The 14,411-nt window shown below is 44.8% G+C and overlaps 2 protein-coding genes across 2 annotated transcripts in view; one reads left to right on the top strand and one right to left on the bottom strand.

Annotated features, from left to right (window-relative positions):
* The window catches only part of LOC111237581 (mitogen-activated protein kinase kinase kinase kinase 3-like), a 28,559-nt gene extending 23,332 nt beyond the window's left edge, over positions 1-5,227 (bottom strand). The window contains exons 1-4 of the mRNA XM_022766726.1: positions 5,077-5,227; positions 2,609-2,666; positions 1,051-1,141; positions 842-906 (exon numbers count right to left, since the gene is read on the bottom strand). Coding sequence (XP_022622447.1) covers positions 842-906; positions 1,051-1,141; positions 2,609-2,666; positions 5,077-5,172 — 310 coding nt within the window. The 5' untranslated portion in view covers positions 5,173-5,227. The remainder of the gene's footprint in view (positions 1-841; positions 907-1,050; positions 1,142-2,608; positions 2,667-5,076) is intronic.
* A 3,998-nt stretch (positions 5,228-9,225) lies between these two features.
* Positions 9,226-13,743, top strand: tmem178a (transmembrane protein 178A). The gene is made up of 4 exons (XM_022766747.1): positions 9,226-9,498; positions 12,099-12,212; positions 12,784-12,921; positions 13,361-13,743. The coding sequence occupies exons 1-4, from the start codon at positions 9,249-9,251 to the stop codon at positions 13,600-13,602; spliced, it is 744 nt and encodes a 247-aa protein (XP_022622468.1). The 5' UTR covers positions 9,226-9,248; the 3' UTR covers positions 13,603-13,743.
* Positions 13,744-14,411: the final 668 nt, after the last annotated feature.

Here is a 14,411-nt window from a genome sequence, read left to right as displayed (position 1 = left end):
ACTGACTGGAGGGGGGCGGGGCTCTAACACTCATCATGAACACAAAGATGATATAGTTCTTTAGTTTGGTTCAGAGGTGTGTGTGTGTGTGTGTGTGTGTGTGTGTGTGTGTGTGTGTGTGTTGAGCTGTGAGACATTCACAGTCAAACTTTGGTTCGTTATCTGTCTGTGGGGGGTCGGCCTGTGGTCACCCTCGTCCCCTCTCTCTCTGTGGGGGGGCAGTGTGGAGGTGTGTGGAGCCCCCGTTCTCCCTTGGAGATGTCACTTAGGTTTAATGAGGGCGAGCAGCATGCGTTTCACCGCTGGGCCTCATTAACGATACCTCTGACGCCCCCGGCTTGGACAAATTGGCAGCCGAACGAATCAAGGCCTTAACGAGCGGCGAGATAAAGGCAGTGTGGGTGTCGCCCTGGCGACTGCTGCAGGCGGACAGAGAGCTACAGATTTAAAGATGGAGGCCTCAGACTGAAATTTGTTGTTTGTTGATCAGTGTGTCAACTTGACAGACGTGACATCATGATGTCATCAGAGCAGAGTGCCGGTTTTATTCCGACGACAGGAAGTGTGACGTGTTCACATGATGTTTACATTCAATCAATACAATCAGTTCACCAGTGGAAAAGTCAAACATCAGCATTTCACATGTTTTATCTCTTTCATCATTCTCTTTTCATCCTAATTTAAGCCTCATTCTCTTTTTTCTCCCAGTTCACTTGAATGTCTCTGGACTTCAACATGTGACTCGGAGAATGTAAACAGGCAGAGCTTTAAGGTGGTACTTTCAGGAAGGACGGACAAAACTACCAATATAAGAGCGTGGTTGTGTGTGTGTGTGTCTCACTGTGGTAGATGTCCTGCAGTGATCCTCCTCCACAGAACTCCATACAGATCCACAACTTCTCCCTGCTACACACACACACACACACACACACACACACACACACACACACACACACACACACACACACACACACACACACAGCATCAGTGAGGCTGATCAGTCTGTCTGATGTCTTGTGGTCCTGATGCTGTTGGCATGGTAACAGTTACCGGAGGTAGCTGCCGTAGTATGCCACAATGTTGGAGTGTTTACAGTCCTTCATCATTAGGATCTCCTGCTGCACCACCGCAAAGTCCTCACCTACACACACACACACACACACACACACACACACACACACACACAAGTAAAGTCCCAGCATCATTACCTACTCAGTGTGCAGACAGGTGTGTCTGTTATCAGATGAATATGTTCAGAATGAACGTTGAGGGAAGACAACACGGAACAAAGAGTCTTTGTTGTGGATCTTTGCCGCCTTCAGGCCTCATTAAAACCTCCACGTCCTCCTCCAGCTGATCAGAATAAATATGGAGGATTTATGTAACATCTCATTAAAGTGGAAGCTCTGCTGTGAGCTGATGTTAGAGGAGAGGTCTCACTCTGCTGCTGGATCACAACTCATTTCTTTACAGCTTGTTGGTGGAAATCCTTTTTCCTCAGTCAGTCAGTGACTTGCATGTTTTTATATCCAACAGATTAAAGACAAACTTTGGCTCCTCACATCACTCAGAGAAACAGCATGTTTTTAAAAAGCTGACCTGTGACTGTCAGAATGTCAATCATCCCTGTTACATTAAGAGGCCGAATTCCTGTGATCTGATTTAATATTTCAGTCCATCTGTTGTCACTGGCACGTCTTCATGTGTCTCTACAGATTCTTTCATTCAGTCAGTTTGACCAGTGACTCCTTCAACTTCAACTCATTCTATTTTTATCATCCTGCAGAGAAAACAGCACCCATCAAGACCGTCAGTGACACCTCCAGTCCACCTTAAAACTACTAACTCCTGTCGGAGACACCTCCAGTCCACCTTAAAACTACTAACTCCTGTCAGAGACACCTCCAATCCACCTTAAAACTACTAACTCCTGTCAGAGACACCTCCAGTCCACCTTAAAACTACTAACTCCTGTCAGAGACACCTCCAGTCCACCTTAAAACTACTAACTCCTGTCAGAGACACCTCCAGTCCACCTTAAAACTACTAACTCCTGTCAGAGACACCTCCAGTCCACCTTAAAACTACTAACTCCTCAGTGACACCTCCAGTCCACCTTAAAACTACTAACTCCTGTCAGAGACACCTCCAATCCACCTTAAAACTACTAACTCCTGTCAGAGACACCTCCAGTCCACCTTAAAACTACTAACTCCTGTCAGTGACACCTCCCGTCCCCCTTAAAACTACTAACTCCTGTCAGAGACACCTCCAGTCCACCTTAAAACTACTAACTCCTGTCAGTGACACCTCCAGTCCACCTTAAAACTACTAACTCCTGTCAGTGACAACCCCAGTCCACCTTAAATAGTGAAGGGATCTGAACAGTGATGGTCTCTGCGTGTCTGTTTCTGTTCATAAAGACAGTTTGTAAAACACTAGTGTTCTCCAACACACACACACACACACACACACACTCACACACACACACACACACACACACACACACACACACACACACACACACACACACACACACACACACAGGGAGAGTGACATACAATAACAGTGTGAAGTGGTGCAGTGGTGTTGCTGGTTTGATTCCTACCAGGCTCAAGTGTGATGACCTTAATGGCGGCCAGGTCTCCAGTGCTGACGCTCCTCGCCTAACAGACACAGAATCATCAGGTGAAGAATCAGGTGAAGAATCAGCTGGTTTCACGTTTGTGTTTAAACCTTCTGCAACATCAGCTGCTTCACATTCAATCAAAGAAGAAGAAGAGAGAGGTCTCACACTGCAGCAGAAGCATTGATCAGTTAATGCGTCCTCAGGGCTCACACACCTCTGCAGCAGCGAGTGTGTGTGGGTGTTGGCTGAACATAGTTCAGTTCATGTCAAAACTGATCAATAAGATGATTATCAATACGACGTCTTATCACGGAGAAACGCTGGAGGTCAAGTTCATTATTATTAGTTGAAACTAATAATAATATTAATAATATATTGATCAGGTATTGATCAGATTATTATTAATAGTACAGAAATAGGTTTCAGAATAATCTAACTTATATTACTAATCAGATTTGATTAGTCACACTAGATAATTTTAATGAACATGAGTCAAGAACCACTGGAAGACTTTTACTTTGAAACAGCTACAGGAAGTGCTGATAATCACCACAGAGTGGCAGCTGTCGTTAAAGCGTTCAGATCTTTCTGTCCGTTCCAGAGTCGCGACGTTGACGTTTTAGAAAGAAAAGAACAAACGAAGAAAAGATGAAGGTCAATCATCAGCTGTCCTGTCTGACACTCCGGGACTGAAGGTGATGCTGAACTTGTCTGCAGGGATCTGGGGATCTGATGGAGGACAGGCTGCCACCGATCGATCCTCCCCCTCCTGCTGCCCCCCTCCCCTTCCCCCTCCTTCCTGACCTCCATAGTTTTGCAGTTTCAGCACTTTAACTCTGATCATGTTCACACCTCAGACTGCTGCTGCTGCTCTTACTGAGTGGTAATTAAAACACAGCTCATGATATTCACCCCCCTCATCCAAACTGCCCCATCCAATAACCCCGCCCCACCCCACCCCCTCCTATGACCCCCCCCCGACCCTGTGGAAGGTGAAGCAGCAGCGTCCGTCCTGTCGGTCGATACAAGCTGATGGAGCTTCAAGATGACAATCAATAACTTCTGATGGGGGGAGGGGTCTTCAGTCTGATGCTAACAATGCTAATCACACACTCTCACACACACACACACACACACACACAGAGCAGGGCAGAGGAGCAGAGGAGCAGAGGATCGTGGGAAACGCCCCCCCCAGGTATTGATCAGTGAAGGTGAGGGGGAGGAGTGTTTCTGTGTGTTGAATCACTGATCAGCAGCTCGCTCTCTCTTAGACCAGACTATGGTGCAATGAATTCTGGGTAAATTAAGACTTTGTTTAAAATTAGAAAAATGGCCGACCGAGGAACTACATCCAACTGCTGAGCCCCCCCAGGCCCGGGGTTTGAACCCACAACCTTCTCACTGTGAGGCAACTGCTAACCACTGTACCACCGTACCGCCACCCAGCAGAACATGTTTGGAAGAATTCAACAGTGTGAACCAGGACCAGGACTGACTCTGACTCTAGACCAGGCCTGAATCTGGACCAAGTCTGACTCGACCAGGACTGAATCTGGACTGTTTCTAAAACACTGATTGATTCCTTGAGAATCAATCAGAATGATAATCAATAATATTACTATTAGCTCTGATACTGACAGCCAATCAGAGGTCAAAGTCAAGGTGGGAGACTCCAGGGTGAGGAGGGGTGGAGGGGTGGGGGTCGTGTTACAGGAAGCAGAGCCCTGCGGGGACACTACTGAATTATTGATCAACTTAATGGTCAAACTTTCATTTTTTCTGCCGTCACGTTGAGTTTCGACTCCGACAGTCACCTGAGATTTCCCATGAGGCCTCAGTCACCAGTTTGTCATGGAGACAGGACCAACCTCATCCTGACTGACAGAGAGAGAGTCTCCAGACTCAACCACACTACCCCAGCACTCAATAAGGAACATGGTGCTGATCAGCTCCGGCTGTAATCAGCAGCCAGCCAGTGTAACGAGCAGCTGAGCTCGTTAGTGAATTGATGTTAGATGTGAGGACAGATCTGTCACCTGACCAGGTGTAACCTTGCTCACCTCAGGCAGATTCACCTGGTTACGTAAAGTTCAATTAAAAATGATGTAATGACTGAACTTGTTGTGCTCTGCAGACCACACCTACACATCTGTGCTATCAGCCAATGGTGTTCAAGATAACACGCACACACCTGCTGAGGAGCTTCCTCTCTTCCTATTGGCTGTCAGACCTGTGGTCGCCAGGTGAACCCTGTCTCCTCAGCTTCCTGCACACCTGATGGATCTGATACAGGACGGGGTCCAGAGAACCCACACCTGAGCTAACGTCATCGCACGCCATTAGTCTACTGATTTATCTCTTATTGATCAGTTTCACACACACCGTGTTAAACCCGCTCTGAGCTAACTGATGCTAAGCTAACACGTCAGTGACGTCGCTGTCTATACCTTGTAGACGTCACCGTACGTCCCGCTGCCGACGCGTTGGATCAGCTGGAAGTCCTCCTGCGGGTTCCTGCGGGAGATGTCCGGACAGCAGCTCATCTTCCTGGGCCAGGGACTCGGACCGATCAGGACCGACCCGGACTAACAGACACAACAGACACTGTCAACACAACTTTAACATGGCTCCTTCCAGGAGCATGCGCACTGTAAGACACGGCGACTGGATGGGATGGAGACGCCTTCAGGGAGCGAGGGAGAAATGGAAATCTAATCTACAAACTACATGAAAATAGACGCGGGAAAAAATAGGACGTGATAAAGTGAGGGAGACATTTAAAACTGAGTCTGTGACTGACCATAATAATAATAATCATAATGATAATAATAACAATAAAGAAAAAGGAAAGAATAATTAACACCTTTTAAAAGGCTGTTTGAAGACGAGGAAAATGTTTTGTAGTAATTTATCTTACATTGTTGTTAAACTTTAAAATTATAGTCTTAAAATGTGAATGTTTAAATTTTAATTTAACATCACGGTTTTTATATCAGTGATTTCTGTCTAATTAATGTTATTAATTGTTTTCGTCGGCAGTGAGGAGACCCTGAAGCCAGCATGGAGCATCTCCAGTGTCTGTGTGTCTGTATGTGATGTCTGATTATCAGTTGTGACTGTGAACGCCTCAAACAAACAAAGCAACTGAATTTCCTAACAGTGAGTAGTTTGGGTCCATCAGGAAATCTAAAGATTCACCTCTCTGCTGGACCCGTCCCATCAATGCCTCACCCCCCCAACCATGACCCCGCCCAACCCTTGCCCCCCTAACCCTCACCCCCAAATGATAAATCTACTGACACTCTAATGTGACTCTACTCAGACTCTAAAGTGACTCTATTGTGTCTCTACTGATATTCTACTGTGACTCAACTCAGATTCTACTGAGACTCTACTGAGACTCTACTGTGTCTTTACTGTGACTCTACTCAGATTCTACTGAGACTCTACTGTGTCTTTACTGTGACTCTACTCAGATTCTACTGTGACTCTACTCAGATTCTACTCAGACTCTACTGTGACTCTACTCAGAGTCTACTGTGACTCTACTCAGATTCTACTGTGACTCTACTGAGACTCTACTGTGTCTTTACTGTGACTCTACTCAGATTCTACTGTGACTCAACTCAGATTCTACTGAGACTCTACTGAGACTCTACTGTGTCTTTACTGTGACTCTACTCAGATTCTACTGAGACTCTACTGTGTCTTTACTGTGACTCTACTCAGATTCTACTGTGACTCTACTGTGTCTTTACTATGACTCTACTCAGATTCTACTGTGACTCTACTCAGATTCTACTCAGACTCTACTGTGACTCTACTCAGAGTCTACTGTGACTCTACTCAGATTCTACTGTGACTCTACTCAGATTCTACTCAGACTCTACTGAGACTCTACTGTGTCTTTACTGTGACTCTACTCAGATTCTACTGTGACTCTACTCAGATTCTACTCAGACTCTACTGAGACTCTACTGTGTCTTTACTGTGACTCTACTCAGACTTTACTGTGACTCTACTCAGACTTTACTGTGACTCTACTCAGAGTCTACCGTGACTCTATCAAGGCTCTATTGTGACTCTACTCAGACTTTATTGTGACTGTACTCATACTGTATTCAGACTCTGTGACTCTACTCAGACTCTACTCAGATTCTACTGTGACTCTACTCAGACTCTACTGTGACTCTACTAAGACTCTATTGTGACTATACTCAGACTCTACTGTGACTCTACTGGGATTCTACTGTGACTTTACTCAGACTCTACTGTGACTCTACTGAGATTCTACTGTGACTCTACTGAGACTCTACTGAGATTCTACTGTGACTCTACTGTGACTTTACTCAGACTCTACTGTGACTCTACTGAGACTCTACTGTGACTCTACTGTGACTCTACTGTGACTCTACTCAGACTCTACTGAGATTCTACTGTGACTCTACTGTGACTCTACTCAGACTCTACTGAGATTCTACTATGACTCTACTGTGACTCTACTCAGACTCTACTGAGATTCTACTATGACTCTACTGTGACTCTACTCAGACTCTACTGTGACTCTACTCAGACTCTACTCAGACTTTACTTTAGAAACAGCTGATCTTAACCTCAGTCAGATCATTAAAGAAACAGATTCTGTTCATTCTCATCATCACTAATATTCATATTATTTATTATTAGAATCTGAGTGTGAAGTTAATGAAGGAGAGAGAGACTGTCACACCCAGCTCAGTGTGTTGTGAAGTCACCAGCAGTGATGTCACATCTGAACTTCCACTGTCAGATTTCAAAATAAAACTTTCTTTCTTTCTTTCTTTCTTTCTTTCTTTCTTTCTTTCTTTCTTTCTTTCTTTCTTTCTTTCTTTCTTTCTAGAGCCAAATCATAACAGAAGTTACTTCCGAGCACTTTTCATATAAAGCAGGTCTAGACTGAACATTCATGGACATACAGAGACCCAACATTCCAACATAAATGTATAACTATAATCTTCTTCTGTTCTTCTGTTGTTTATAAACAGTTCAGTTTTACAACACACACACACACACACACACACACACACACACACACACACACACACACACACAAGCTGATGTCCTTGAGTATTTAGAATATTATTGCATCATTAATGTTTCACTGGAACAGTGAATATCTGCAGAGACGTTATCCCACATTCTCTGGTGGAGTGAGGTTCCCAGCAGAGCGACCAGCTGTAGGTTCAGGTTTCAGTTCACAGGTGTTGAACCTGTTCCTGAGTCTGCAGGTGCAGGATTTTAAGGCCATGTAATAACAAACACTCAAAATGAAAAAAAATAACCATTTAGTCTGGAATTTCTATATATTTCTATATAGTTTTGTGAGTTAGTATCATATATTTTTTGGACTCTAATCCTGATATCTTGTAAACCTACAGTGTGACACAATAAAAACTTCTTTATTGTTCCTGGTAAAATATATTCATGAAGAATTTTAAAGGATTTTTAAGGATACATTTTTCTAACTTCACTGCAGTTTCTCTCTGTTAATGCAACACATTTGTCTGAGGGACTGTAGCTACCTTAACTAACTCATTTCTAAAGTAACAGTCGTACAGCAACAGTTGCACAGAAACACTGATCAAACTCCCTACAAACAGTAGGGTCCATTCATTCGTTCATCATCAGTTCATCTGAAATACGGAACATCTTCTCATTTGTTTATCAGATTTTTAATTATGGAGCCAAAGTGTTTAATTATTATTATACATATTATTATTATTATTACTAGTATCATTATTATACATATTATTGTTATTTTAATCAATATTATCATTATTATTTTAGTCAATTTCTCAGGAAATAATGTTTGGATCTATACTATCCATATTAATGGTGTTTAGAGAGTTTTGTGCAGACCCAGATAATAATAATAATAATAATAATAATAATGATAATAATAATAATAATAGTGATCTGGACACGTGTAGGATTGCTTGGCCTTGCACTCTACTGAGGTCCATTATTTATGTATTTATTATCTACTTAGGCTATTTTTATTATTATTTATTTTTAGGCTCCACATGTAGGCCAACAGTACATATCCCTAGTGGCTCTGTCGTTCCTCCTGAAGTGATTTCTGTGTTTGTCTCTGTTGTGACATCATGAACTCTATACGCTCTGTATATGGAAATAAAAATCGACTTGAATTTCTGTTTTATTTTGAAGGCGCTCTCGGTTGTCTTCCGGTGCTGCTGCGCATTACCTGCGTTCACCTTCACAGAGCTCTGATGGTCCTTCAGTCGGCATGACAACGCGCTCTCGAGGGCAAACGGGGAACGGCTGACGGACGCGAGAATGGCAGCAGAAGATGCCCAGTAACGGAAACAGCGGCGGCAACGGAGCGAACAGCAGCACCGGGACCTGCTCCGGGAGCGGCTCGGTTCATGTCCCGGCCATGGAGAGAGCCCGTCCGGCGACGGTGACAGTCTCCGCGGTGAGCCTGTCGCTCAGCGTGCTGTCCCTGCTGCTGCTGGTCACCGCCATCTCCACCGACCACTGGTACGAGACCGACACCCGCAGGCACAAGGACAACTGCGACCGACACGGATCCGACTCCAACGATCAAAAGAACCGGGAGATGCCCATTTACCACCTGCCGCTGGTGGACACCGGCAGCGGCGGGGCCCGGCAGCGGGACGTGGCGCTGATGAAGCCCGTGCATGTGGGCAGCAGAGAGGAGGAGCTGTTGGAGAACTGGCGAGCCATCCTGGGGATGGGCATCCTGGAGACCGAGTGCGGCAGGCCGCTGTTCTCCACACACTCCGGCCTGTGGAGGAAGTGCTACTTCAAGGGCCTGGACCCGGACATCGACAAGCTCATCGACCGGGGTCAGATACTGTTTATATACTGCTGCATTTCCCATACGCTCTTATGTATACACAGTGTTTACCATGACATCATGAATGCATCACTGACAGTTGATTCACTAATACATACAGCTGTGTATACTATGATATAGAACCTGTATTAACATGTAGAACCTAAGACATAGAACCTGTATATACTAATACACACAGCTGTATGATACAATTATATAGAACCTGTATTAACACATAGGACCTGTATGTACTAATGCATAGAACCTGTATATTAACACATAGAACCCAAAACATAGAACCTGTATATACTAATACATACAGCTGTGTATACTATTATATAGAATCTGTATTAACACGTAAAACCTAACACATAGAACCTGTATATACAAATACATACAGCTGTGTATACTATTGCATAGAACCTGTATTAACATGTTGAACCTGTATATACTAACACATAGAACCTGTATATACTAACACATAGAACATGTATATACTAACACATAGAACATGTATATACTAACAACACATAGAACCTGTATATACTAACACATATAACCTGTATATGCTAACACATAGAACCTGCATATACTAACACATAGAACCTGTATTAACATGTTGAACCTGTATATACTAACACATATAACCTGTATATACTAACACATAGAACCTGCATATACTAACACATAGAACCTGTATTAACATGTTGAACCTGTATATACTAACACATAGAACCTGTATATACTAACACATAGAACCTGTATATACTAACACATAGAACATGTATATACTAATATATACAGCTGTGTATACTATTATATAGAACCTGTATTAACATGTAGAACCTAAGACATAGAACCTTTATATACTTTCCCATATGCTCTTATGTATACACAGTGTTTACCATGACATCATGAATGCATCACTGACAGTTGATTCACTAATACATACAGCTGTGTATACTATGATATAGAACCTGTATTAACACATAGAGCCTGTATATACTAATGCATAGAACCTGTATATTAACACAGAACCCAAAACATAGAACCTGTATATACTAATACATACAGCTGTATTTACTATTATATAGAACCTGTATTAACATGTTGAACCTGTATATACTAACACATAGAACCTGTATATACTAATACATACAGCTGTATATACTATTATATAGAAACTGTATTAACACTTAGAACCTGTATATACTAATACAGTTCAGACTGGTTTCAGCCTGGTCTTGATTGAACCACTGGGAACCATGCTCTCTTTTAGTGGTGGGTGATATATATCGAATATACTCGATGTATCGCGGCTTGTTCCGCGTGGGATGTATAAAATGACAATATCGCGTACATCGAGTATAAATTGTCACATAATTGTTTTAAGACGCTTGCATGAAGTTTTCTTTGCTCTCCGCTCCGCTCGCTCTCTCCCTCTCACAGACACGCTCCCCCACCCATCCGGAAAACTCCCTGCATGTGTGCTGTAGGTGAGGAGGTGTGTGTGTTTGAGAGCGAAAAAAGTGAAGTGCCAAAGCGAATTTGTCGCTGTTTAGAAATGTTAACTTAAAATGGAGGCAGACGAATTGGTTCAGAAAAGAAACAACTTGGGACAGACTGTCGGCCTTGCGTGTGCGCGGCAGCTGAGCTGCTGCTACTGCAACTCTGTCTTTCTACATACAGTTTTCTTGGTCTATTTTTATCGTATATCGCGATATAGCTTAAAAATATTGCTATACTACTTTTAGGCCATATCGCCCAGTCCTACTCTCTTTCATAACACTGTCCTGTTTACTTTCACACTGTTCCTCACATTCACACCTGAAGCTTCCCAGGTAAACTTTGGACTGGTTTCAGTGTGGTCTTGGAGTGGTCTCAGCAGGCCAGTTTTAGGTTGAGACCAGCTGACTAACCCATAAGGTAACCAGCAGTGCAGAAGCAGTAAAACTGGGACTGTGTGGTCTCTGCAGGAGTAAGGACTCCTGGGTCACAGTGACGTGTGCAGTTTTGTCTCTGCAGTCTCTGGCAGGCTGCCGACCTAAACCTGGAGGTCAGAGAGCTGGTGAGCAGAGAGGAGCTGGACCCGACAACACATACCACACATCAGATTACAGCTCTCCAAATCACATTACATCACATTATGTTACATATCATTACACTGCATTAGACCTGAACCCAGATCGGATTAGATCTATTGATCCAACAACAACAAACACAGACACCACTGATGCTGGTGGTCTGTGTGCAGAACTGGTTCTCTAACCGTTCTGTATGTTCTGTATGTTCTTTATTTTCTGTATGTTCTGTAACATTTCACTGTCTCTTCATCCTGTCCCTGTTTGGAGAGACAGAGTCCGTCTGAGCTGCTCAGCTGCAGACTTTTACATTTCCCATAATGCACCTGGATAGAGCCTTACTGCTGGTAAACGCCACACCTGCAGTTTGTGTCACAGACTGGATGGTAGACATTGTATTCTGATGACATCACTATGACATCATTAGAGAGCATCATACACCTGTTTTCACAGACAGAGAGGGACCAACCAGGTTCATGTAACTGGTCCAGGTTCAGCACAGGAACTGACCCGCCCCCCCTCCCTGCAGGTATCGCAGATCGCTGCACAGCTGTCAAGTATCACTTCTCTCAGCCAATCAGACTGAGGAACATCCCTCTGAACCTGACCAGGACCATCCAACAGGACGAGTGGCACCTGCTGCGTGAGCACACACACACACACACACACACACACACACACTGATACACACACACACACACACACACACACACACACTGATACACACACACACACACACACACACACACACACACACACACACACACACACACACACACACACACACACACACACACACACACACATACACACACCTCACACACACACACACGCACACTGATACACACACACACACACACACTGGTCAGACTGAACCTCTCAGCTTCCTATTGCTGTTCACATCACAGACTATAGATTATTGATTATAGATGCATTATTAGTGAGACTGGCCCTTTAATGCCTGAGCTTTGATCAGTCGGCAGAGCTTCTTCCTACTTGTCACCAGTTGCCATGGAAACGTGCCATGACAAGTTTTATGTAACAGTACAGAGGGACAGTGGGGGGGTGAGCCGGAGGTGGTTACCACAGCAACGCTCTATGTGTTTCCTCATTTACCACGTTCATTACAGACAGCTCTGTGTGTGTGTGTGTGTGTGTGTGTGTGTGTGTGTGTGTGTGTGTGTGTGTGTGTGTGTGTGTGTGTGTGTGTGCAGACTTGCGGAGGATCACAGCAGGGTTCCTGGGCATGGCAGCGGCCGTTCTCCTGTGTGGGAGCATCGTGGCGTCCGTCGGGTTCTTCTGGGAGGAGAGTCTGACGCAGCACGTGTCCGGACTGCTGTTCCTCATGGCAGGTAACACACCTGGGACTGTGTATTTGTGTGTGTGTGTGTGTTTGTGCGTGTGTGTGTGTTGCGCCCTTTGCTGGTCTCAGTCAGGATCTACAACAACATATCAGACCAGAGCAGTAGCCAATCAGAGCTCAGGACACACACTCAGTGGGGGAGGGGGGAATGCTCCTCAGGGTTCTGGATCTGGTCAAGGATAGACAGAGTCCAGGTAGTGACTGTGGACTGTTCTGGTCCGGTATGACCAGGAGGAAAACCCTGTTTCCATGCTCATATGGACACGTGACGTCTGTGTTTCTGAGTGATGACATGTGGGCGGAGCTTCACATCCATGTCTTTATTTATTGACTCCCATGATCCCCTTGTCAGAGTGACAAGTCCTGGTCCAGTCTCTGAGCTGGTCTCTGTGTTCTGATCTGGTCTCTGATCTGGTCTCTCTTCTCAGGGATCTTCTGCACAATCTCTCTGTGTACGTACGCAGCCAGCGTGACCTACGACCTCTCCAGGAATCCTCCCTTCATCTATGGTCTGCCAGCTGACGTGGACCACGGGTACGGCTGGTCCATCTGCTGCGCCTGGGCCAGTCTGGGTCTGACCGTGGCGTCCGGCTGCCTCGGGACCACCTTCCCCTTCCTGAGCCAGGCCGGAGCTCTGCGATCCAAAACTGCCCGCGAGTCCTCCGTCTGAGCTGCCGGCTGCCAATCATTGAGAGGAGGAGGAGTTTTGAGCGGGCCGCAGCAGGTCCGGGACAGACTGTTGGAGGCAGGGCTTCGGCCTCCAGGTGACGTTAAGGAGTTAAACGCCTGTTTCTAAAACGTGTTGCGTGATGTGTCTGCACCACAGCGCCCCCTGCTGACTGTCACTGTTTATGATGTATTAACACACACACACACACACACACACACACACATACACACACACACACACACACACACACACATACATACACACACACACACACACGACTGTAGTTGATTGGAGTCAAGTCTCAGACTGAGTCACATATTTAACGGCTTCACTGACACCTGCACCTGCTGCAGGACCAGGACCAGGACCAGGACCAGGACCAGGACCATGTCCAGTGATGATTCATCTGTCACATAATAAAACAGGTCAAAACAAAGACTCAAACGTTTGATTTATTAAAATACTCGTTAACTTCATTAATTGATCACTGATCAGCTGATCAGTGCAGCTCTGATTCAGACACAGTGTGAAGACTTTGATCCAGATTCTACTGATCCTGAGTCCAGGTGATGGTGCAGCCACGTGGTCCACCTCTGCTGAGCTGACATCACAAATATCAAACCTCAGTCCAGGTCCAGAGTCCAGAACCTTTAAAACCATAATCAGTTCTAAAATAAGACACCTGTCTCAGCTGGTGTCTCCCTGTCTCTAACCCTGCAGAAACCATCCAGGTTCTTAAGAGACCATGTCTACAGGCTAAGACTGGACTCAACCGCTGCAGCAACACACACACTGTAGAACTAATGATC

The sequence above is a fragment of the Seriola dumerili genome, unplaced genomic scaffold (assembly GCF_002260705.1).
Source record: "Seriola dumerili isolate Sdu_G_001 unplaced genomic scaffold, Sdu_1.0 BDQW01001001.1, whole genome shotgun sequence".
NCBI classification, from domain to species: domain Eukaryota; kingdom Metazoa; phylum Chordata; class Actinopteri; order Carangiformes; family Carangidae; genus Seriola; species Seriola dumerili.
Note: the sequence above shows the minus strand (reverse complement) of the source record. Positions and strands in the feature narration are given on the sequence as shown.

Coding starts and splice junctions, on each gene's coding strand:
- tmem178a (XM_022766747.1), top strand. CDS start 9,249: ATGCCCATTTACCACCTGCCGCTGGTGGACACCGGCAGCGGCGGGGCC. Junction 9,499..12,098: donor CGACAAGCTCATCGACCGGG/GTCAGATACTGT, acceptor CCCTCCCTGCAG/GTATCGCAGATCGCTGCACA. Junction 12,213..12,783: donor GGACGAGTGGCACCTGCTGC/GTGAGCACACAC, acceptor GTGTGTGTGCAG/ACTTGCGGAGGATCACAGCA.